The sequence below is a fragment of the Cyprinus carpio genome, chromosome A6, assembly GCF_018340385.1.
Source record: "Cyprinus carpio isolate SPL01 chromosome A6, ASM1834038v1, whole genome shotgun sequence".
Classification (NCBI taxonomy): domain Eukaryota; kingdom Metazoa; phylum Chordata; class Actinopteri; order Cypriniformes; family Cyprinidae; genus Cyprinus; species Cyprinus carpio.
In genome coordinates, this window is record NC_056577.1 from 30,762,883 (window position 1) to 30,784,313 (window position 21,431).

The 21,431-nt window shown below is 36.8% G+C and overlaps 4 protein-coding genes and 1 long non-coding RNA gene across 5 annotated transcripts; 1 reads left to right on the forward strand and 4 right to left on the reverse strand.

Annotated features, from left to right (window-relative positions):
* Window positions 1–29: 29 nt before the first annotated feature.
* Window positions 30–829, reverse strand: LOC109072323 (U1 small nuclear ribonucleoprotein C-like). Its single transcript, XM_042758987.1, has 3 exons — window positions 753–829; window positions 584–662; window positions 30–504 (listed from the first exon to the last, which is right to left on the reverse strand). Exons 1-3 carry the CDS (start codon window positions 807–809, stop codon window positions 380–382), a joined length of 261 nt encoding a protein of 86 aa, XP_042614921.1. The 5' UTR covers window positions 810–829; the 3' UTR covers window positions 30–379.
* Window positions 830–3,674: 2,845 nt separating this feature from the next.
* On the reverse strand, window positions 3,675–7,517 carry LOC122145360 (U1 small nuclear ribonucleoprotein C). Its single transcript, XM_042758988.1, has 6 exons — window positions 7,400–7,517; window positions 6,885–6,927; window positions 6,681–6,789; window positions 6,088–6,177; window positions 4,786–4,890; window positions 3,675–4,709 (listed from the first exon to the last, which is right to left on the reverse strand). The coding sequence occupies exons 1-6, from the start codon at window positions 7,405–7,407 to the stop codon at window positions 4,585–4,587; spliced, it is 480 nt and encodes a 159-aa protein (XP_042614922.1). The 5' UTR covers window positions 7,408–7,517; the 3' UTR covers window positions 3,675–4,584.
* A 523-nt stretch (window positions 7,518–8,040) lies between these two features.
* LOC109091696 (SYS1 golgi trafficking protein) lies at window positions 8,041–11,750 on the reverse strand. Its single transcript, XM_042758990.1, has 4 exons — window positions 11,492–11,750; window positions 10,877–11,122; window positions 10,716–10,783; window positions 8,041–9,563 (listed from the first exon to the last, which is right to left on the reverse strand). Exons 1-4 carry the CDS (start codon window positions 11,516–11,518, stop codon window positions 9,323–9,325), a joined length of 582 nt encoding a protein of 193 aa, XP_042614924.1. The 5' UTR covers window positions 11,519–11,750; the 3' UTR covers window positions 8,041–9,322.
* Window positions 11,046–18,432, forward strand: LOC122145361. The gene is made up of 3 exons (XR_006160299.1): window positions 11,046–11,182; window positions 17,055–17,115; window positions 18,302–18,432. It is a non-coding gene; the product is annotated as an uncharacterized LOC122145361 (long non-coding RNA).
* On the reverse strand, window positions 14,324–18,680 carry LOC109091695 (adenosine receptor A1-like). Its single transcript, XM_042758989.1, has 2 exons — window positions 18,316–18,680; window positions 14,324–16,587 (listed from the first exon to the last, which is right to left on the reverse strand). Exons 1-2 carry the CDS (start codon window positions 18,678–18,680, stop codon window positions 15,960–15,962), a joined length of 993 nt encoding a protein of 330 aa, XP_042614923.1. The 3' UTR covers window positions 14,324–15,959.
* Between the last annotated feature and the right edge of the window lie 2,751 nt (window positions 18,681–21,431).

The window sequence follows — 21,431 nt, forward strand, 5'->3', positions numbered from 1 at the left end:
CTATTCCAATGTTATACAAGCAGACCAAATGAAAACATGCCAGTTTTTTTAATTTTCTCAAAACACATGAGAAACAGAAGCTGAAAAATCCACCTTATAGAGGCTACATAACCAAAACATCCATCAGAGTAATAAATGCACATCATACACAAACCTTACGCAACACCCTATGGTCCGTCAGAAATATGAAATGAAAGCCGATGGAAGGTTCATTAAATTTTACAAGAATTTGTGGTAATCCGAGTCACTCGAATTTTCTGAATCGCAGACGTCACAGAATGCAAATGGGCAATAAAACTCGTCGATCGACTGTAAATCCAGTGTGGATATTTGGCCGAGTCTTTGTGGATATCAGGTTAGTAGTCACAGCATGGTGGCTTTATAGCGCAAATCGCGGCATTCCGGGTCTAATGGCTGGCATCACTGGCCGAGCGGGAGGTTGCGTCACGTGTGGCCCGGGCATCATTTGCGTAGGTCCACCCATCGGTGGCCGTATACCTGAACCTGCAAGAAAGCCAGATGATTAATTCAGATCGCTATTAATAAATTAAAAAAAAACCTCACGTCAACTAATCAGCATTACCTGATCCTCCAGGAATCATGCCATGAGGAGAGGGATAGACCATAGGACGAACACCCATAGGACGAACACCCATAGGACGAACACCCATAGGACGAACACCCATAGGACGAACACCCATAGGACGAACACCCATAGGACGAACACCCATAGGACGAACACCCATAGGACGCACTGGCCGCATGCCCGGTCTCAGAGGTCCACCTGCAAAAGATAACATGTTATTCATTGTAAGCAGGGGTGCATGATAAATATCGGCCGTTAAATAGTGCGCATCTCGTCAGTAAAGCCGGTTCTCTAATCAGCGTAAATTCCATCAGGTGCGTGATTCCACATAGAGCAGCTGTTCATTATCAGCGTGGAATTGCGCAGCTTGTCAGTTACTAAGGCTCTGTGTAGTAACAGCTGCTCTATGTGAAATCACGCACCTGATGGAATTTACGCTGATTAGAGAACCGGCTTTACTGACGAGATGAGCACTATTTAACGGCCGATATTTATCACGTACCCCTACTTGTAAATTATGTTAATATCATTTACTCAGTTCGTTAAAGTAAAATCTCAGTTTAGTGGTTGATATGGGTTACTCAGTGAATGACTGCTAGAAAGCAGGGTGACCGATATGATGGCAATATCTAAATAATACAATTTAATGTGTCATATAGGCTACACAAAACTTCTGAATCTAAATGTGTTAATATTATGTTAAGGCAAGACATTGCAGGTGACCAGGGTAAAAAACATAAACTAATTTGATTTCACCATACTCCCAAACTGATTCATGTCATTCAGAAACTTGTTCTGAAAATTGTCAAATCTAATTATGCAAATAAAGCATTAGCTAATATTTGTGTATATTTCAAGTTCAGAAATCTGAACACCGAATGAAGTCAGGTTCAAAATTCTTGTTCATTTTGTTCAGATTAGGGATTTTTTTATAAAATAGAAATACTATCAAAAGACAGAAAAATCACCATGTTTTTAGGAATAGATGTAACTCAAAATCTCAAAAGACGTGAAAAATGGTGCATGAAAAAAATGTTTTTCTGTAGTCAGAGTACACACAGAAATTGTTGATATGCTTTGTAACTGCCAAAGGGAGTGAACATTTCAGATCTCTGAAACGTACTAATATTGGGATGCGGTAGCAGAGATCCGCCAGGTGGAGGGGCTCCTGGGAACGGGGTCGGTGGAATTTTACCCTGCTGGAAAGCGGCCGCGGAAACACAGATAAAAAAGACTGTACACTTTAAAAGATCAAGAAAAGAGTCAAGACAGTTTATATCAAGTATGCGTATTAATTATAGATCCATGGAAGCCCATTCCGATAAAAAATAAAAAGGTAATTGTGACATTCCTTCACAATTAGTGACTCTCCTTTGCAATTCTGATAAAAAAAAAGTACGAATTCCAGGATATATTAAGAATTCTTTCCTCAAGCTTCTAGGGTCACATCTCTCAATTTTAACTTTTTCTCTGAATTGGTAAAAACAAAGTCCGAATTCTAGGATAAAAAGTCAGAATTCTGAGTATATCTTGCAATTCTAACTTCTATATCAGAATCGCGAGGAAAAATACCTGAAGAAATATTGTGAAGAAAAGGTCACAATTACCTTTTTATTAAATTTTTCATCAATTAGCCTACTTTTTTTTTTTTTTTAACTATGAGGCAAAAACAGACCTCCATACATCCATCAGGCATAAGGGTCTTTGGCCTAATGGTTAGAGAGTTTGACTCCTGACCCTAAGGTTGTGGGTTCAAGTCTCGGGAAGGCAACACCACGACTGAGGTGCCCTTGAGCAAGGCACCGAACCCCCAACTGCTCCCCGGGCGCCGCAGCATAAATGGCTACCCAATGCTTGGGGTGTGTGTTCACAGTGTGTGTGTGTTCACTGCTGTGTGTGTGCACTTTGGATGGGTTAAATGCAGAGTAGAGGGTGACACGGGAGTGGATTTTCAACTCCCGTTCCCTCCCACTCCCGTGTTGCATTTTTTGGCCGGAATCTATCAGTACAATAAAAAAAATAAATAAATAAATAAAAATACAGTACAAATCACAGCATGCCCTCTTCAGGTGAAACTTTATGTGTGAGTCCAAATGATGAAGAAATTAAGTGAGTATGCAAGAGAGAAAGAGAAATGCAAAATTAGCACTTAACTGCCATACAAACGGACTGTCCAAAGTTTCTCCTACTGCAAAAATAAACTTGAATACGGACATTACTCAGCCGATAAACTGATTTGCTGGTGATGTGGAAATGGACGTAACACATCAAATATTAAAATATGAATCAGCATGATATTCAATTTGACTGAATCTCACAAAGCAATGTCATATTTCACCCCAACATCAAAAGCAAGATGCTTAAAGCAAATGAATCCTATTTTCAGGACTATTAAGATTGTTTGCATTCATATCTAGACACATTTTTGCTGGAAATTCTGTAACCTGGGAAGAAATCATTATAACTTCTGTATTAAAATCAGCATAAATTAAATGCAGTACAACCAAGATGTATACTAACAATTTATTATCATTTTCTCAGTATGATAACAAGAATTTTGGGGTGTAATTTGCTTAACTGTCATGACAAATATGTCAATGCACAATCCTAAAAATAGGTTTTATTTGCTTCTTATTTTGTGAGATTCACTCATTATGTCTTTAAAAGCAAGCAGAACTTTGTGGAATCTCTGGAAAACTGGACTTCTCTTTCCTGAGCACTGTGTGAACATTGTTTTAGTGTTCAATGTTTCCTCTTAAACTGTGGTTTATTTTCATACAGAGAAGGACTTTGTGAGTGACGTTAGCAGAATATACCTAAATTTTTTTTATCTTTTTGGACTCTGTGGACATTATAGAACTGCTTGTTGAAGATTTGTGCAATTTAAAACAAAATGGGTCCAAATTTGGACCTGAGATGGAAATGTTGTGGTTGAAAAGAAGTACTTTCATGTAAATCAGCAAAAATATTTTTACCTTTATGCGAAGAGTCTAGCTAAATTGAAATCAAATCAATGGTTGATGCAATGATCTTACTGTGAAATAGCAAAGATGTAGCATATTTAGGCTATTGATTTGCCATATGAAAACAAAGAGCTGAATTAAATGTCACTTTATGGCCACATATCACAAAGCCTAGCTGTCTAACATCACAACCAGTGTTTTATTTTTTATAGTTAGCAAGTTCTTTGACTTAACGGAAAAGAAAATGGGCATATATGCAGCAGTGGAACAGAATGATTTACAGAAAAAGAAGAAAAACTCCAAACCCCTCAGGCAACTTGTGCCTCGCTTCCTCGTTGAATTCACTTGAACTTTAAATAATTGGAGCAAATACTGACAAACGATTTAACACCAATTACATTAGTATCCTTTATACTCTGTATGTTCATTCCATTTACTTGAACAATCATTATACTCTCTCAATGCCATGAACTAACAAATTCAATAGACTTTTTGCTCTATGTTTTTGTCTTGTGTTTGAATTGCATTCGATTTTATTTGAGCATATTCTATATTCTGGCTTTGATTATATTATTGTGAGTCATCAAGGTGTACATTACTGACTGTGTTTCTATTTAAATGTCATAAAAGCAGACCAAATGAAAACATGTCAGATTTTCAAGTTTTTAAGTTTTATTTTCTAAAACCATTCAAAATACATGAAAAACAAAAGCTGAAAAAAAAAAAAAAAAAAAAAAATCAACCTAACGGTACATAACCAAAACATCCATCAACGTAATAAATGCACATCATACACAAACCTTACGCAATACCCTATGGTCTGTCAGAAATATGAAATGAAAGCCGATGGAAGGTTCATTAAATTTTTACAAGAATTTGTTGTAATCCGAGTCACTCGAGTGAACCACCGTTTTCTGAATCGCAGACGTCACAGAATGCAAATGGGCAATAAAATCTTCGATCGACTGTAAATCCAGTGTGGATATTTGGCCGAGTCTTTGTGGATATCAGGTTAGTAATCACAGCATGGTGACTTTATCGATCAGGTCGCACCATTCCGGGTCTAATGGCCGGCATCATTGGCCGAGTGGGAGGTCGCATCATGTGCGGCCCGGGCATCATTTGCATAGGTCCACCCATCGGTGGCCGCATACCTGGACCTGCAAGAAAGCCAGATGATTAATTCAGATCGCTATTAATAAAAAGAAATCCCTCACATTTACTAATCAGTATTACCTGGTCCTCCAGGCATCATGCCATGAGGAGGGGGACCCATCATAGGGATCATAGGAGGACCACCCATGGGTGGAGCTGGCAGCATGCCAGGTCTCGGAGGTCCACCTGCAAGAAAAAACATGTTATTCCTTGTAAATTATGTTAATAATATGATTTAATCAATTTGTAAAAGTAAAATCTCAATTTAGTGGTTGACCAATAAGGGTTTCTCAATGACTGACTGCTAGAAAGCAGAGGGTCAGTTAGAATTTGTTGAAGCATTGAATATACATTCTGCTCCAAAAATAACAAAAATTACGACTTTATTCAGCATTGTCTTCTCTTCCGGGTCTGTTGTGAATGCGTTCACGACACTGTTGATGTACGACGCTGCTGGCGTGTTTTCTGGCACGCCCAATAACAAAGATAACACGTCAGCAGGGTCGTACGTCAGCAGCGTCATGAACGCATTCACAACAGACCCAGAAAGGAAAGACAATGCTGAATAAAGTCGTAATTTTTGGAGCAGAATGTATATTCAATGCTTCAACAAATTCTAATGAACCCTCTGATGTCACATGGACTACTTTGATGATGTTTTTATTACCTTTCTGGACGTGGACAGTATACCGTACATACATTTTCAATGGAGGGACTGAAAGCTCTCGGACTAAATCTAAAATATCTTAAACTGTGTTCCGAAGATGAACGGAGGTCTTACGGGTTTGGAACGACATGAGGGTGAGTCATTAATGACATTTTTGGCTGAACTAACCCTTTAAGGCAAGACATTGCAGGTGACCAGGGTAAAAAACACAAATTGATTTGATTTCACCGTACTCCCAAACTGATTCATGTCATTACATTCAGAAACTTGTTCTGAAAATTGTAAAGTCTAAATACGTAAACAAAGCATTAGCTAAAATTTGCGTACATTTCAAGTCCAGAAATCTAAACACAGAATGAAGTCAGGTTCAAAATTCTTGTTCATTTTGTTCAGATTAAGGTAATTTTTTTATAAAATAAAAATCACAAAATACTGTCAAAAGATGTTTTTAGGAATAGATGTTTTATAAATCAGGTGAATGATATAAGAATGAACCCCTTGGTTAAAAAAAAATATGCACTGTAATTGAAACGTATAGACAAAAAACTGTAAATAAATTAACACATAGATGTTTTCTTTCCACTATCGAAAGATGACGTTATAGAAGCAAAATAACTCAAAATACCAGTGCATGAAAAAACAGAATTCACTCAGAAATTGTTGATATGCTTTGTAACTGCCAAAGGGAGTGAACATTTCAGATCTCTGAAACGTACTAATATTGGGATGCGGTAGCAGAGATCCGCCAGGTGGAGGGGCTCCTGGGAACGGGGTCGGTGGAATTTTACCCTGCTGGAAAGCGGCCGCTGAAACACAGATAAAAACGACTGTACACTTTAAAAGATCAAGAAAAGAGTCAAGACAGTTTATATCAAGTATGCGTATTAATTATAGATCCATGGAAGCCCATTCCGATAAAAAATAAAAAGGTAATTGTGACATTTCTTCACAATTAGTGACTCTCCTTTGCAATGCTAATAAAAAAAAAAGTACGAATTGCAGGATATATTAAGATTTCTTTCCTCAAGCTTCTAGGGTCACATCTCTCAATTTTAACTTTTTCTCAGAATTGTGAAAAACAAAGTCAGAATTCTGAGTATATCTTGCAATTCTAACTTCTATATCAGAATCGCGAGGAAAAATACCTGAAGAAATATTGTGAAGAAAAGGTCACAATTACCTTTTTATTAAATTTTTCATCAATTAGCCTACTTTTTTTTTTTTTTAACTATGAGGCAAAAACAGACCTCCATACATCCATCAGGCATAAGGGTCTTTGTAAAGATGGAAGAGCATACTGGTCACTCACTTGTTTTGTCGATGAGATTCTGAGCCTGCTCCTCCATCCATTTCTGATAATAATCTTTCACATTTTCTTTATGTTTCCGTCCGCTGCAGTGTGTCTTTCTGACTGATGGCTGCAGAGATTAAACACTCAAATAATGAACATTTCCACAGATAACAATGTCACGTTACACAGCTCAGATTATAGAAAAAGTGGAAATAATCTTACTGAATCATGTGTCAGGTATGTGTCACAATAATCACAATAAAACCTGAAAGAGACCAAAACAACACACCGTTACACTACAGAGGTACTGCAGGACAGTGATGGTGCTCATGATAAATACCATGGAACTAACAAAGTAACGTTACTGTGTTTTTCCTTCAATGTCTTCTAGAAATCATTTGGAACATATCAATAGTATAGTATTACCATGGCACTTTTTTTGTTCCTGCGCAATCTTTATTGTTAAAATGCAGCAAAAACGTTATTTAAATAAGTTAATCTATATATATACACAGAATAACTAGCGCACCAAATTAAACGTTTTGAAGCTAATTAAATGATGGCTTAGCTTAAAGTGCTAGCTCTTGTCGGAGAAACGCGGTTGATTTTGCAATGTGGTTTTTTACAATTCCTAAATGCATGACAGATACAGTACTTTATCTTTCACGACTAACGTGTGTCGGTTTGTTTTGTATATATCGCCTTACTGAACAAAATAAACATAAAGAGAGACTCACTTCGGCATCTTCGCAGCGGAACAGCGCGGGGCGAACACCACCGGAAGTAGAAGATGAGAATCCTTTTATGTCTTTGTTTGGGTTTGGAGCGATCGCGCGTGCGCACTGGCGCCACCTCGTGTTTGGGAGGGAAGCTGCTCCTTTACCGCTTCACGCGGTCACGTTTGATCCCCAAAATCAAAACACGGCTGGGGTTTCATTCATTATGGTGACAGTTAAGCACATTTCCACTAACATATTTAAGTTTAATGCCTGCTGGAGTGTAAAGCATTCTCATATCTGTACGATAAAGAGCTCTGACCTTGATTAATTATCATTAATGAGAAGAAAATCTGAAATTTCTGTGTAGTACACAGAGGTAGTATTTGCTTACTGTATTAATATTTGTTTGTAAAAAAAAAAAAAGGCTCATCAAGAATTATGAAAGTTACATTAATTTGCTCCAGTCATAAAAGGCTTAATCACCCTTATGCAGAACCTTTTTCTTTTTTTTCTCAGGAAAATATTAACCAGACATTTTCTTGACCATTTATTGTCTATTTTTTAAAGGATAACTATATATATATATATATATATATATATATATATATATATATATATATATATATATACACACACTTACTTTTACAAATACAAATAAGTCACTTGGCAGAGTATATTTTTATTCTGGCAAAACTTTTGAGAAAATAACATCTTTTATTCCACATGTGTGAAAAACCATGCAGCTGCCATGAGATGTTTCACTGTGCAGCTCTAATGTTTCATGTTGTTCAGTCACTCAAAGATACAAAGTCCCAGCAAAAGCAGAACCACTGAAAAAGGGCCTGCAACACAGCACGATGTCAGACTGGTTGCAACACCTTTTGCACTTTCCAAGCTTATATTTTGAGCCTGAAATTATCATGATAGTTAATATTAAGCCTTTCTATAGTATTTTTTTTTTTTTTAGTAGTCAGTATTATGCGGTCTTAAAGTGTTTCAGAAACAGGATGTTGCAGGGTTAACAGAAAATATACACTTTTTAGGAAGCCAAAGCTCACACTTTTGAAAAACAAAGATCATAGATTTATACAGATACGGCAGTTTCTGATTTATTGCAGAGTAAGTGAAAAAAATCACTCAATTACTCACTGCAAACAAATCTTGAAAGAGATCCTGATTGTATCTGACGGTCACGTGGGTCAAAATCAGAAGCAAAATACATTGAAGTAAACAGACATTATTTGCAACCCATTTTACTGAGATTTCTGAAATTCAATTTCTGAGGACAAACAATGACAAAAAAAACCTTAGCAGGCAGTAACTTTTAACTTTGTGCTTTGGGACTACAAGCTCAATAACAGGAACATGCATCAAGAAATCAAACAGCGTCAGATTTGATTTCATGTTGACTTAAACTAATTTAAGAAACTACATTTGAGGTCAATGAAACACTGCCACTGGTAATTGTAAAAGAATGACTTGATATAACATGAAAACTACAATTCTATCCAAAGCAATAGGAACCATTATCCAAGTATTGAGAATTACATTGTATTTTATTTAGATAAAGATTTACACATAAGATATGATGCTTTCTGTACGTTTAAAACAGACCATCACTGTCATATTTTCAGTAGCCATCCATGAATGATGAAGAATTGGTCCTAAATAAGAATAATTACAATAGTCTTTTTGAAATGATGTGAATGATGCCATAATGCTGATTGAGGGAAGTCGCAGGATCATCAGGCGATGCAGCATGAAACCCATGTGGCACGTCTCAACGTCATCCAGATTAAATACAGTGATGTGACCAAAACATCACAGAACAACCAAGTCACTTCTACTCATCCTCCTGGAAAACCACCGCAGTGTTAGTCAACAGGCCAGTCCCGCCGATGCGTGACATCGTACACACCCTAAACAGTCTCTAAACAGTCCTCATAGGTTGGATTTAGGTGCCGTGTTGACAGGGATGGCTCTGAGCTCTGTCCGCATGCACAAGTACTCGCCGATGACCGCCATGAGGGCCATGCAGGCCACGTTGACCAACCACCATGACAGGGCGGCCGGGAGATGGGCGTTATAGATCCAGCAGCCGATCATGTGAAAGAAATGCACCGTCACGGTGAAGTCCAGACACTGCTTTCCCCGTCGTATGAAAAACCACAGGCCAAGAGCGCTGAGAAAGAGACACAGAGCCAAAAATGACTAGACAAACAACCCTCTACATTGCGAGTAAATCACTCGCATATGCGACTAAATTTTACTCTGGGCAATTAAATGATGTCTATCGTTAGCCATTGGCTAATAAATTCTTAGATTTTACTCGCCAGTGTGTGTGTTTGAGGCTATTATAATTTTAGCACAGATATATTTTCACTCGCTGAACACTGACTGAGCACTTCAGAGTTCTGCTCTCCGTCAATCGATCTGTACTTTTTCAATTCATCTCAATGGACGCACAGCGCACCTGTATTTGACATACTGTAAACTCTGTGTGAAGTCGCACGACTCGCCGTCGCTTTGCTGATAGCGCTGTTTCTCACACATGCAAAGAGAGAGAGCGAGAGTCTTACCTCGCTGAATCGACACGCTACATGTAAACTATATTCTTTGTTGTATGTTCCTGTCAAAATAATGGAGTTCATTTAGAATTATTCAGCTTTTTAGAACAAGCAGAAGATATGCCGGTTTATTCGGTAGTGGGCGGAGCTAATGCGCAAATCACAATTTCATTGGCTGGCGTTCATCTATTACCGCCCCTGTTTTGATTTCAGCAAATCAGTTTGACTGAACGCAGACAACGTGATTAATATTCATGAACCCAGCAGCTCATCAATCCGTAGTGCATTGTATATTGTTAGTATGGTAGTAGAATTAGTAGTAGTATTATCTTTTAATAATAATTAATATGATCTATTACTATTATTATTTTTTCAGATACCCTGAATGACCAACAATATCTTTTCAGTTAAAATTACAAATATGCATTCATACATGGTTACCAAGTTTTAGTTACAATCACTAAAGTTATATCATTAAATATTTCTTAATACCATAATATAATGCTTGACTGACTGATTAAGAAGCTAAGATTTAAGAAGCTGTGCCATTTTACAAAGATAAGCTGATTGGAATGTGTGTATATATATATATATATATATATATATATATATATATATATATATATACACATATACACACATGTGTGTGTGTGTGTGTAAAATAGTATATCAGTCTGGCGAGTAAACTAAAAAAATTAAGGTTTGCGTAGAGGGTTGACAAATGTGAGATAAATTATTGGAATAAGATGCCATTAATATAAACTCACCATGTGAGAGAATTCAGAATGAATGCCATCATAGACAAGCGACCCTGAGTTGTAGAAAAGCCAAGAACTTGACAGAAAATAAACTAGTTATTTGTAAGTCTAGGCTGACAGTACTGATTTTAATTAACTTTATTGTGAACCCTATTTGGACAGTTACTTACCTCGTAATTGAATACCTGGTCGAGAGATCTACTGGTGTGGACCAAACCATCAACGCCAGCCAACCACAGACCCAAGAAGCTGTAGTAGATGCACTGCATGAGAATAATCTGGGAGATGATGAGGACTGGATCCCAGACGTAGCTGCGGAAATGACTGCCCATCTCTGAGGAGGAGGGGGACAAACACACGTCCCCAAACCGGCTCGATGGGAAGGTTAACAGCAGCCCCAAGATTTGAGTCTCAACCTGGCAATGACAAGATAATAGGGTTCGGTTTGTTCGTCAATCCACCAGCAGCAGCACCATGTAAATACCACAGTATATCTCAAAGTACCATGGTACTTCTAGGAATGCCACGGTACATTATGCATTATTTGTTAATAACCACGAAAACGCAGATAAGCCAAGTATACCAACCCTGATATCAATTTTAGTGAAACTAAATATGTATCGCCCGCTGTTCAGTATTATTAGACAACATACGCACTAGTTAGCATTCACACATTCTAAAGTCAAGAATAGTAATGTGTTATCTTTAGTATTTTACAATTATATAAACAAATGTCAATGTGATGTTATTTCATACTAGTAAACAAACATATAAATGTGAAATACAGCGGCGAACAGGCTGTTCGTTAGCATTCGCTAGCTAACCAGCGACTTTGTTGACATCCGTCTGCGAGTATTATAATGCTTTGAAAACACGAACCCCGAATAAGACACATCCGTGGTGGGATCCCGAGGTCGGTGAGGCCGCTGACAGATCGCGATTATGGGCAGGTGACGCTTTATTTTAAGGCTAATAATATTATTTTCAACCGGATGCGAAACTTTGAGCCGCTGTTCAGAGCGTGACGTCATCATCTGTCTATCACGCGCCGCAGATTCGACACTTGAAACTTCACCGATCACCTCAAAACAGATATTCCCGCTCTTTTACTCTTCGATTGAAATACCTGGACAAATTATTATTATTATTATTATTTTAACCTGTGTTAGCGGTACCTTTTAAATTTAACGATTTCTCCTTATTTCACTTACCAGCTTCACATATTTTATAATTTCACATAGTCTGCCTTCCTTTATTATTCAGTGTCATAATTCAATATTATTTAAAATTTGAAAAAAATAAAAATAAAAACCTTTTTGCCTTGAAAAGCCTTATCAGAAAGTTTTGAAGTTAATATATGGTTTTTGCCTCTAAAAGCCTTGCATTTAAAAATTTGAAAACAAAAACTGATTTTGTGCTATTAGTGGTTGCTAGGTTGTTGCCTAGGGGTTTGGGTTGTTGCTACTAGGCTGCTTTTAACCATGTGAGCTGCATGGTTGCTATGAAGTAGATAGGTGGTTTCTAAGTTGTTCTGAGTGGTTGCTAGACTGTTTATAGTCAATTTGTATATATAATGATTTTATATATTTGTCAAGCTAACATAATTACCGCTTCAAGATTTCATAAAGATACACTGGCCCTGTTGTGTTCTTGCCACTGACGTGGTATATTTTTATAGGTTTTTCCATGTTTACTTATATACTAGCATGGTGAAAGTTCACATTTATTGATTGTCAGTCACTTCTTCATCATAATCTTTGGTCATTGTGTCTGCAACATATCTCACATTTGACCAGAGCTTCCTTTTGTTTCGCTTATCTATGGAATTAGCAGTGACGCTGCGGTCAGTCAGTTGGTTTGTCACCTGAATGAAGAACTAGACGACATGCTGAGCCTGAGAACTAAAGCCTGTGACCGTTCTAGTACACTGGAGGCGTCTCAGTAAATGTGTGTGATCATGATGTATTTTGATATGGGATACTGTGAATCACATTATCCTAAATTCATTTTCATATTTATCTTGATGCTTTACCAGTTTGCATACAGTTTATTGGAAAAATGGCACAGCCATGCAGGACATACTAAATGCAAATTCTTACTGTATCTTTACTATTATAAATATACAGTATTTAAATTTCAGTTAGGCTGTGTGTTATGTGAATTTGCTGTTATCATAGTTTGTTAGCTGAATCTATTGGTATTTTTTATTGTAATTCACAAACTCTGTTTAACCCTTTTACTGTACAGGCAAAAAATAAATAAATAAATAAATAAATGTGTACATTGAAAAAATAAAATTACACTTATATTTAGGAATATTAAGCTTTTTTCCTTCTCATTAATGTACTGTGAAAAAATATTTTATGTTGTACGACCTTAAATTATGTTGATGTAAAGAATAATTAAAAATATTGTAAAAGGATTATTCTCAGTCATGAAATCGAAAGAATCATCTTTAATAATAATGATAAAATGGTAAAACATCCAAGCTTTAAAGCTGTTATTAGATTAGATTAGATTAGATTAGATTAGATTAGATTAGATTAGATTAGATTAGATTAGATTAGATTCAACTTTATTGTCATTGCTCATGTAAGGTAGAAGGCAACAAAATGCAGTTAGCATCTAACCAGAAGTGCAATAAGCAATAAGTACAGAATATACAAGGTCTACAATATGTTACAAATGTACAATAAATATACAGTTAAGGCAGTATTATGGACATAATTTACAGATTTTAAATACTATCAGCATGATATACAGATAGGTGTACTATGAACATACTATACAGATGGATTATGTATATAGTGTATGTACACTATAAGCAGAAACTATAAACATATGAACATAATTTACACTAGTGCAATGGACAGTAAAAGTGCATAGAAAATATTCAGTGTGCAAATGGATTACTCAGTATTCTGGATGAACAGACAGTAGTGCAAGTGATAACAAGTTTACTGTTTTTTGCTTGTTTGTAAGTCTGTGTGTGTGGTGTGGGGGGGGGGGGGTTGGGGGTGTCAGAGGGCAGAGTTCAGTAAGGAGACAGCTGTAGGGAAAAAGCTGTTCCTGAATCTGCTGGTCCTTGTCCGGAGGCGCCTGAAGCGCCTCCCGGAGGGCAGGAGGTTAAACAGTCCATGGTCAGGGTGAGAGGAGTCCTTAAGAATGCTGCGAGCTCAATGTAGACAGCGTTTTCTCTGGATGTCCTCAATAGCAGGAAGTGGTGTCCCTGTGATGTGTTGCAGTGCCTTGCGGTCAGTAACTGAGCAGTTCCCATACCAGACTGTGATACAACTGGTCAGGATGCTCTCGATCGCACACCGGTAAAAGTTCACCAGTACTTGGCCTTTTTGATGCCCCTCTTCAGATTAGCCCTGGATTTGCTAATGTACTGTGAAAAAATACTGTACTGTGGGTTGCCAGGGTGATGCTATGCAGTTGCTAAGGTGTTTTGAGTGTTTTTTTGTTTGTTTGTTTGTTTTGTTTTTTTCGCACGATGTGAGGTGGTTGCTAGGTAGATGTTTACTGGTTTGTGTGTTTCTGCAATAACGATTGTTTTCAAACAGGTTTCCTGAAGACTCGCCTGTCTTCTGTAAAAAGGTTTTTGTAATGAGCACAATTAACAATGGAAGGTGACAAGCCTTACACTGTAAGATGATGAGTTAATTTATCCGTGTATTAATAATCCCCTGGCCTTAGAGATTTTTAGATGGATGTCGAGGTTTTTGGTCAGGTAGAATCTGCAATTCCTGACCCACTTTGTTGGTTGGCTTCCATGGCTGCCATATGTTGTTTTTCTGCTCTGGCAACCCAGGGTGTCAAAATACTATTGATTAAACGGGCTGATGGCGAAGTCACAGAGACCAAAACAAAAACAGTCATTCCGACACGGAATGCACATTTTCAAAGTAGAATCTGGCTGTAGCATTGTTTTATGCTTTAGTACAGTTAAAAAATTACATACAGCACCTTTAATAAATGCAAATTCTTCAATGCATGATATTGATTTTTATTTGAAGAAATTGCACTCACATGTGCAACCAAATCCAAGCCAGTAGCTGAAAAACCTGCTGTAATGAATATTGGTTGTTTTGTTCTTTGGTGGAAAATTGAAACCTGAAGCATTGGGACTGTAATGAATATTGGTTTGTCCTGCTCAATGTTGGGAAATTGGTTCTGTTCATTTCTGTTAAATTGTACCATTTTACTCCATTCACTAGTTGTTTGGTGTGCATGCCAAGTGTAATAAATCATCCAGTGCTTAGCCACATCAGCACACAAAATATTTTTATTATTCAAAAGAGAGATCTTTGAAGCTGCAGAGTTTTTAGTGAACTATCTGTCCATAGTTGAACTCACAGTGGTAAATTCACTATACAGTTGCACTGCTTTTACATTCAATATTTCAGTAAAAAAAAATCACCATATTCCAACTTAACCAGGTGCGTTATAGCATTGCGCTTTGAATTTTTAATTCAAGTAATTATGTCCAGTGCAAACATGCCTCCTTGCTATGTAAATAAGGCTTATTGTTGAATTTTCACAAAGCTTGTTATTTGCTTGACACAGTTACGCTGGAAAAGCGATGTTTATGTACATTTTCGAGACATTGTGGCACCAGTAATTAATCAGATGATGGAGAAGAGCATTATAACTGGGCATATTTCCAGACACAGTGTAGACAAACGCGCTTTCTGCATTTTAAAGAGCTGATTCAGGTGCATGAACTGCAGTAATGTCAGACTGCAGTAGTTCGCTGCATCCTCCACTATGTAGAGCACAGAATCAGAATATAAAATGGAGAAATGCATTGCATGAATGTTCTGCACTTTTTTGGGTATGTTTGTGTTGTTTCCTGATTTGCATAGTTCCTTTCGCCAGTCAGTTGCTAAAACCCAGACAGTGTGTGAAAGTCTGTTCCATATTTTCAATGCCATCAGGCAGCTATTTCAGGCACCCAAAACCACGTCTGAATAGGGAACTTAAATGGGGAAATCAACAAAATCTGACATGAACGGTCCATAAATGTTGTTTCTTATGCTCAAACACCGTTAAAAAGCATATGCAGTCCTACGTGCACCTCTCAAAACATTGATTGTTTCTATTTCAACTGGAGCTCCTAATGGCAACTGCAGTAAAGCAATGACTTTACTAACTGCTGACTGGCTCTTTTATTTAGAAGGCGGGACTTATTCCGCCATATTACATGTTGCATTGCATTCTTTGTATATATAAAGTCTTCAGTCTTAGTTGCTACTGAACTTGGGTTTTCTCTGTGATGGGTCCAGGAGCGTGCTGGCTCAGGTTGGCTGATGGGGTTTTACAGAGCACGAATCGCTGGATGATATGAATCAGCGTATCACGGAAGCGCTGGATGCGGAAGGCGTACACCACCGGGTTGAGTGCGGAGTTGACGTGTGACATGAAGATGCCAACATAAAAAGCACTCTTGGGCACGTTGCATGTAGGGCAAAAAAACACAATACTGTTCATAATATGCAGTGGCAGCCAGCAGAGCGCGAACAGAAACAGAATTAGCGCTAATGACTTTGCAAGTTTCAGCTCTTTACGGTAGTACTTGCTCGAGTCGCAGGTGGCCTCAGCTCGACGGTTGAGCTGGCGGCAGATCACACGGAAGATCTCGGCGTACAGGCCGATCATGATGGTCAGGGGCACCACCACCCAAACAAAGAAGTTGAAGTAGACCATATAATCCATGCACATGACGTTGGTGAACTGGCATTCGATGGCCGTCGTGCTCACATTTATGGGTGGGGTGCGGTGCCAGCCGGCCATCGGCACTAAACCAGTCAGAAACGAGATGAGCCAGCACAAACCCACAGCTACCCACGCCCGCCTCTGCGTAACAATGATGTTATACCTGTTAAACAATACAAAGACAATGACATAAATTACTTTTTTAAACCAATGATAACCACAAGTGATAATGCAAGTGTAATTCTACATAATGCACACCACTAATGTTAGAAATGTCATGGATTAGCACTTTTCGTATGGTCTTAGTTCACCCAAACAGTTGACGGTAGCCACTGACTTGGAACTCTATCCTATGGAACTCAATGGCTACCAGTTACCAACATTCTTCAAAATATCTTCTTTTGTGTTCAAGAAATGTAAATGTAAAGGATGACAGAATTGTCATTTTGGGTGAACTATACCTACCCTAGTACTATAGTACTAAGCAACTAGATTTTTTGAATGAAATGTTATTGTCGGTGGTTGCTATGCAGTTGCTAAGGGGTTTTGAATGGTTTTACTGTGTTGCTAAGTGGTTTCAAGAGTGTTCAGGTAGTTGCTCCCTGATCTCTATGATATTCTTTTTTCCAGATATGGCTAGACTGTGGGATATTTTTCCAATGTTTTATCACCCTCGAGGCAAAAATGTACTGTAAGTCTGAATTAATATGAAATATTGTTTTATTTTATTTATGTTTGTAGTAAAAATGCCAATGAGTCACACTTTCCTTATAAATAAATCTCTTTATTTATAAGATATAAATTATGGATTTTAAAATATTTTAATATATTCAATTCACCATTCTCCACAAATGTGTTACATAAGCAGTTTAAGTCACATGACTTCAAACATCAAGCAAATGAGTGGTTAGGGACGCTGCCAAAATACTATCAAACCAGTGAACATCACTCCCTTTGACAGACAGCAGGGGTTTCATTTAGTTAAAAGCCTTGCATTACACCAGCCCATTGATTTGCATTGAAGAAAGCAACAGATAAATTGCTGTCCTGCTGTCTGGCCAAGAAATATGATAAAACAAAGCTGATGCATTAAAGTGTTATCTCTATCAGAAAAAAATATGAATGTAAAAAATCCAGTTGTTATGACTTCTGTTTTGATGATCCATTCTCAAAGCTAAATACCTTGGTGAACAATTATTATTATTAAATGAAACCATTTATTATACATTACTGTTTTTTTAATCACAATCCTATTGCATGGAAGCAAAAAGCTACTCAATGCTATGTATTAAATTACTGCTTTGTGTCATGCAAAAGTCATTTTAAAAGTAATTTCATTCCAACTAAGTTTGCAAAATGCTTCAGCATTTTTTTATGCACCCAAACAAGTTGTTTGTTGGTGGACTCAGTCGTAATGTCCTAGACATCTAAAGTCAGTAAACCAACATAAAATTTGTCATTTTTCTGTTTTACTTCAGCAGTACTAATCATTTTGCACTAATAGACATACATTTGTAAAAAAATATTTTTCTCAAATAAAGCAAAGGTTATTGAAGTATGCTTTGCAAGAACATCTTATTTTAACCTTAGTACGTTTAATTCAGTGTGTTACTTTGTGTGTTTACTGTGATGTTCTTTTTCTGTGATTGTGAAATTTGCTAGAAATTTCTCAGTGGAAGTTCTTTTTAGTTACAAAACATGGTAAATACATTTGTGTTAATTCTGGTGCACCACCCTAAGAAAGGCCCACAAACCCTGACATTTTAATTTTAAGATTTCAATAATTTCACAATACATTCGCATGTTCGCTGATCTCTGATGTCAGTTGATGGTCACACGACATGCAACTAAACAGAAAATATTTCATCTTTCTTCAGTGTTTCAGACTCACCTGGTGGGGATTTTGACACGTAGGAAGCGGTCGATGGCGATGGCCAGCAGGGATAATATGGAGCTTTGGGTGATGATGACGAGGAGGCAGGAAATGAAGAGGCAGTTGTAAAACAGTGTGCTGAGACCCAAGCTGAGGACCACCGCCAGTGGAATGACAAGAATGCCGACCGCAATATCAGCCAGTGCCAGAGAAACAATAAAACAGAAAGTCGGGTCTCTGAGAGCCTGGTTCATGCAAACCACCAGGACCACCAGCACATTCCCAAGCACCGATGCCAGAGCGATAGTGATCTCGATGGAGATGTACATCAGGTCCACCTTCTCCCAACTCTCAGTCACTCTGAGTGTTGACATCTTCACCATCTGTAGAAGTAGTTCCTCTCACACCATGGCACTGGTTCTTCTATAAGAGTCTCATGATGTCCTCAGATGCTGGTATGTGATGTCATTTTATTATATCACTCAGTCTTTTCTGCTGTTTTTTTGTATTTATGGCTGTCTTTCATACAGGTAGTAGTTTGAACCGTCCTGACTAGTCAATAAAAGCCATGAAAGACACTTCAAAAGCAGTTGCATGCGATCTGTTGTTACTTTGAGTTGTTCTGTTCATCTTCAGGAACTCCTGCTTCTCCTTCTCCTGTTATGGAGGCTCTGCAGGCTGGGAAGGGAGGGGTGGTTCATTCTCTGCAGTACTATTTTCTTGCCCATGGCTCGCCTTGCTCACTGTTCCTCTCTCACTTTCTCTCTGTTCGCACACTTGCCATACCTCAAACACCACTGTCATTCATAATTCAACTGAGTATGATTTTAAATTCCAGTTCAACTTTTGAATTTGAATTAGTGGAAACAGGATACAGAATGGTAATTTGAATTTAAAACTTAGAGAAGTAGAATTTAAATGGAACAAAACTGTGATTTCATTGTTAGAATTACCTATGAACATGTTATCATATAAACACCGTAGGGGATATTTCCAGAGTTTTTAATTATTATTATTATTATTTTTTAACAGACTGATTTTAATTGTGAATAGTAATTAATTATCTGTTTATATCTTACATAAAATACAGTTCAAAAGTTTAGGGTTGGTAAGATTTTTAAAATATTTTGCAAAAAGTTCTCACCCAGGCTAACATTTGATCAAAAATACAGTAATATTGTGAAATATTATTACAATTTAAAATAGCTTTTTTTCTGTTGTAATATATTGTAAAATTGTATTTAATCATGATATTTTGTTCTGATCAGAAATCATTCTAGATTTATTACTTAAGAAAAAATTTTTTTATTATTATATTGAAAGCATTTGTTTGAAATAGTAATATTTATATAATAGATGTCTTTATTGTTACTTTTTAAAAGATTTTTGTTGAATAAAAGTATTAATTTCTTCCAAACTTTTAAAAGGTAGTGTGTATAGGTTATTAATATATATATATATATATATTGCTCATTATTTTATATTGAGTTTAATTATATTATAATATTAATTATTTTTGCCCAGTTTGTTGAAATCATCATTTCAGTTCAGTAAATTCCTTTTCCTGTCATTCTAGTTGAAATTCCTCTTCAACATCCAGTGGGTTGTGGCTTATTTAATTCAAATTTACATTCTGGAACTGAAAGCGAGCCAAAATTTCATTTAATTCTGAATCAAGCACATGCATGTCCCAGAATCCTCTGTTTCTTGCCTCTGTCACTTCATGTCTCTCTCACTGCATGGAGAGAGACATTATTTTGATATTCAAATGTTTCTACCCAGGAAATCGGACATCATCTTCATCAAATACAGTAATGTTGGGTTAATTTTCAGTAATGTTCATTGTAATGAGGTAATGGATACATCTCAGTATTAAGGAAGCACTTGCCAGCCATGATCGTTTCATCTCGTTCCCTGGGCTCCTCAGCATTATGTGGTTATGATGTCTATTTTAGTCCTCTCATGCAGAATTGAGATTTCCTTTTTGAGTCATGACACAGTGGAATATCTTATTGCACTTTCAGAGCTCAGAGGAATTGTCACTTAGGCTTCATTGCAATATAAACTTAGAGGTTTCTACAAAATATTCTTTGGGGAATAAAAATGAAACGGATGTAGATCCAGATCAGCTCATTTGTTTGTGAGAGAATTTATTGAAAAATGGCATTATTGAGATTTCTTCTCAGGAGAAAACAGGAAAACTAAGTTAGAGTGTCCATTGTCTCTCCATTTAATCTTGTTATTGATTAGAAGATACAACTGAGACAATGTATACCTTACGCTTCAGCAGTGCAAGTCATTCTACACTTATTCATTTAAAGTTACGAAACATGGTAAATTGCGGTGCATCACCCTGATGTGGTTTATTTTAAAAAGGGATTCACCAACTTACACCCATATTATTATTTCCTTTATTTATCTGATTATATCACCAAGTTATTTCAGTAATTTAAAAACTCATTTGCAACTTCACAGCTCTCTGATGTCAGTTAGTCATCATGAGACATACAGGTAAACAAATAAACAATATATATATATATATATATATCTATATATATATATATATATATATATATATATATATATATATATATATATATATATATATATATATATATATATATATATATATATATTAATTATAAGCTTTTCATCGAGTTGTGGAAGCCCTAAATTCGAAGATTCTTGATTGGTCAGTTGTAACAAAGTACTTCAGACAGCTGTGTCATAATGAAATGAAATGGCACTCCATATTGCCAAGAGCCCCTAAAACGTTCTGTTTGGACTTTCAACCGTTTTAAGACTGTCTAGTGCAGTGATGTTTGAAGTAAATGCTGTTCTTGTGCTTTTCTGAAAGGATGTCTAAGGCAATCTCTTTGATTAGTTTCATTCCATTAAGATGATGTAAACACCTAAATGTCTTTCCAGGGAAATGCAATACTTTAGATTTAGCATTATTAGTGATATTTGCATCACTATTGCTCATACTAGGGATTAGTGACTCATCCTGCAGCATTTGTGTTTGTGTTGAACTGAGGTTACTGTGCTATTATTTGTTAAGTGACCAACGTTTGCTTGTCAGTCCTGACCTTTGTTTGCATGCAAAGCATAATTTACAGTAGGTAGCCATTGCT

Bases quoted from the DNA above. Each gene is read 5' to 3' on its own strand.
- LOC109091695 (XM_042758989.1), bottom strand. From the start codon at position 18,680: ATGGTGAAGATGTCAACACTCAGAGTGACTGAGAGTTGGGAGAAGGTG. The intron at 16,588-18,315 runs GTGAGTCTGAAA...ATTGTTTAACAG, and splicing joins CGTGTCAAAATCCCCACCAG to GTATAACATCATTGTTACGC.
- LOC122145360 (XM_042758988.1), bottom strand. The intron at 4,891-6,087 runs GTACGTTTCAGA...TTTTTCTTGCAG, and splicing joins GCTACCGCATCCCAATATTA to GTGGACCTCCGAGACCTGGC. The intron at 4,710-4,785 runs GTAATACTGATT...GCTTTCTTGCAG, and splicing joins CATGATGCCTGGAGGACCAG to GTCCAGGTATGCGGCCACCG.
- LOC109091696 (XM_042758990.1), bottom strand. From the start codon at position 11,518: ATGCTAACGAACAGCCTGTTCGCCGCT. The intron at 11,123-11,491 runs GTATTTCACATT...TGTCATTGCCAG, and splicing joins CGAACAGCCTGTTCGCCGCT to GTTGAGACTCAAATCTTGGG. The intron at 10,784-10,876 runs GTAAGTAACTGT...ATTTTCTGTCAA, and splicing joins ACCAGGTATTCAATTACGAG to GTTCTTGGCTTTTCTACAAC.
- LOC109072323 (XM_042758987.1), bottom strand. From the start codon at position 809: ATGAATAACATGTTATCTTTTGCAGGTGGACCTCTGAGACCGGGCATG. The intron at 663-752 runs CGTCCTATGGGT...CCTATGGGTGTT, and splicing joins GACCGGGCATGCGGCCAGTG to CGTCCTATGGGTGTTCGTCC. The intron at 505-583 runs GTAATGCTGATT...GCTTTCTTGCAG, and splicing joins CATGATTCCTGGAGGATCAG to GTTCAGGTATACGGCCACCG.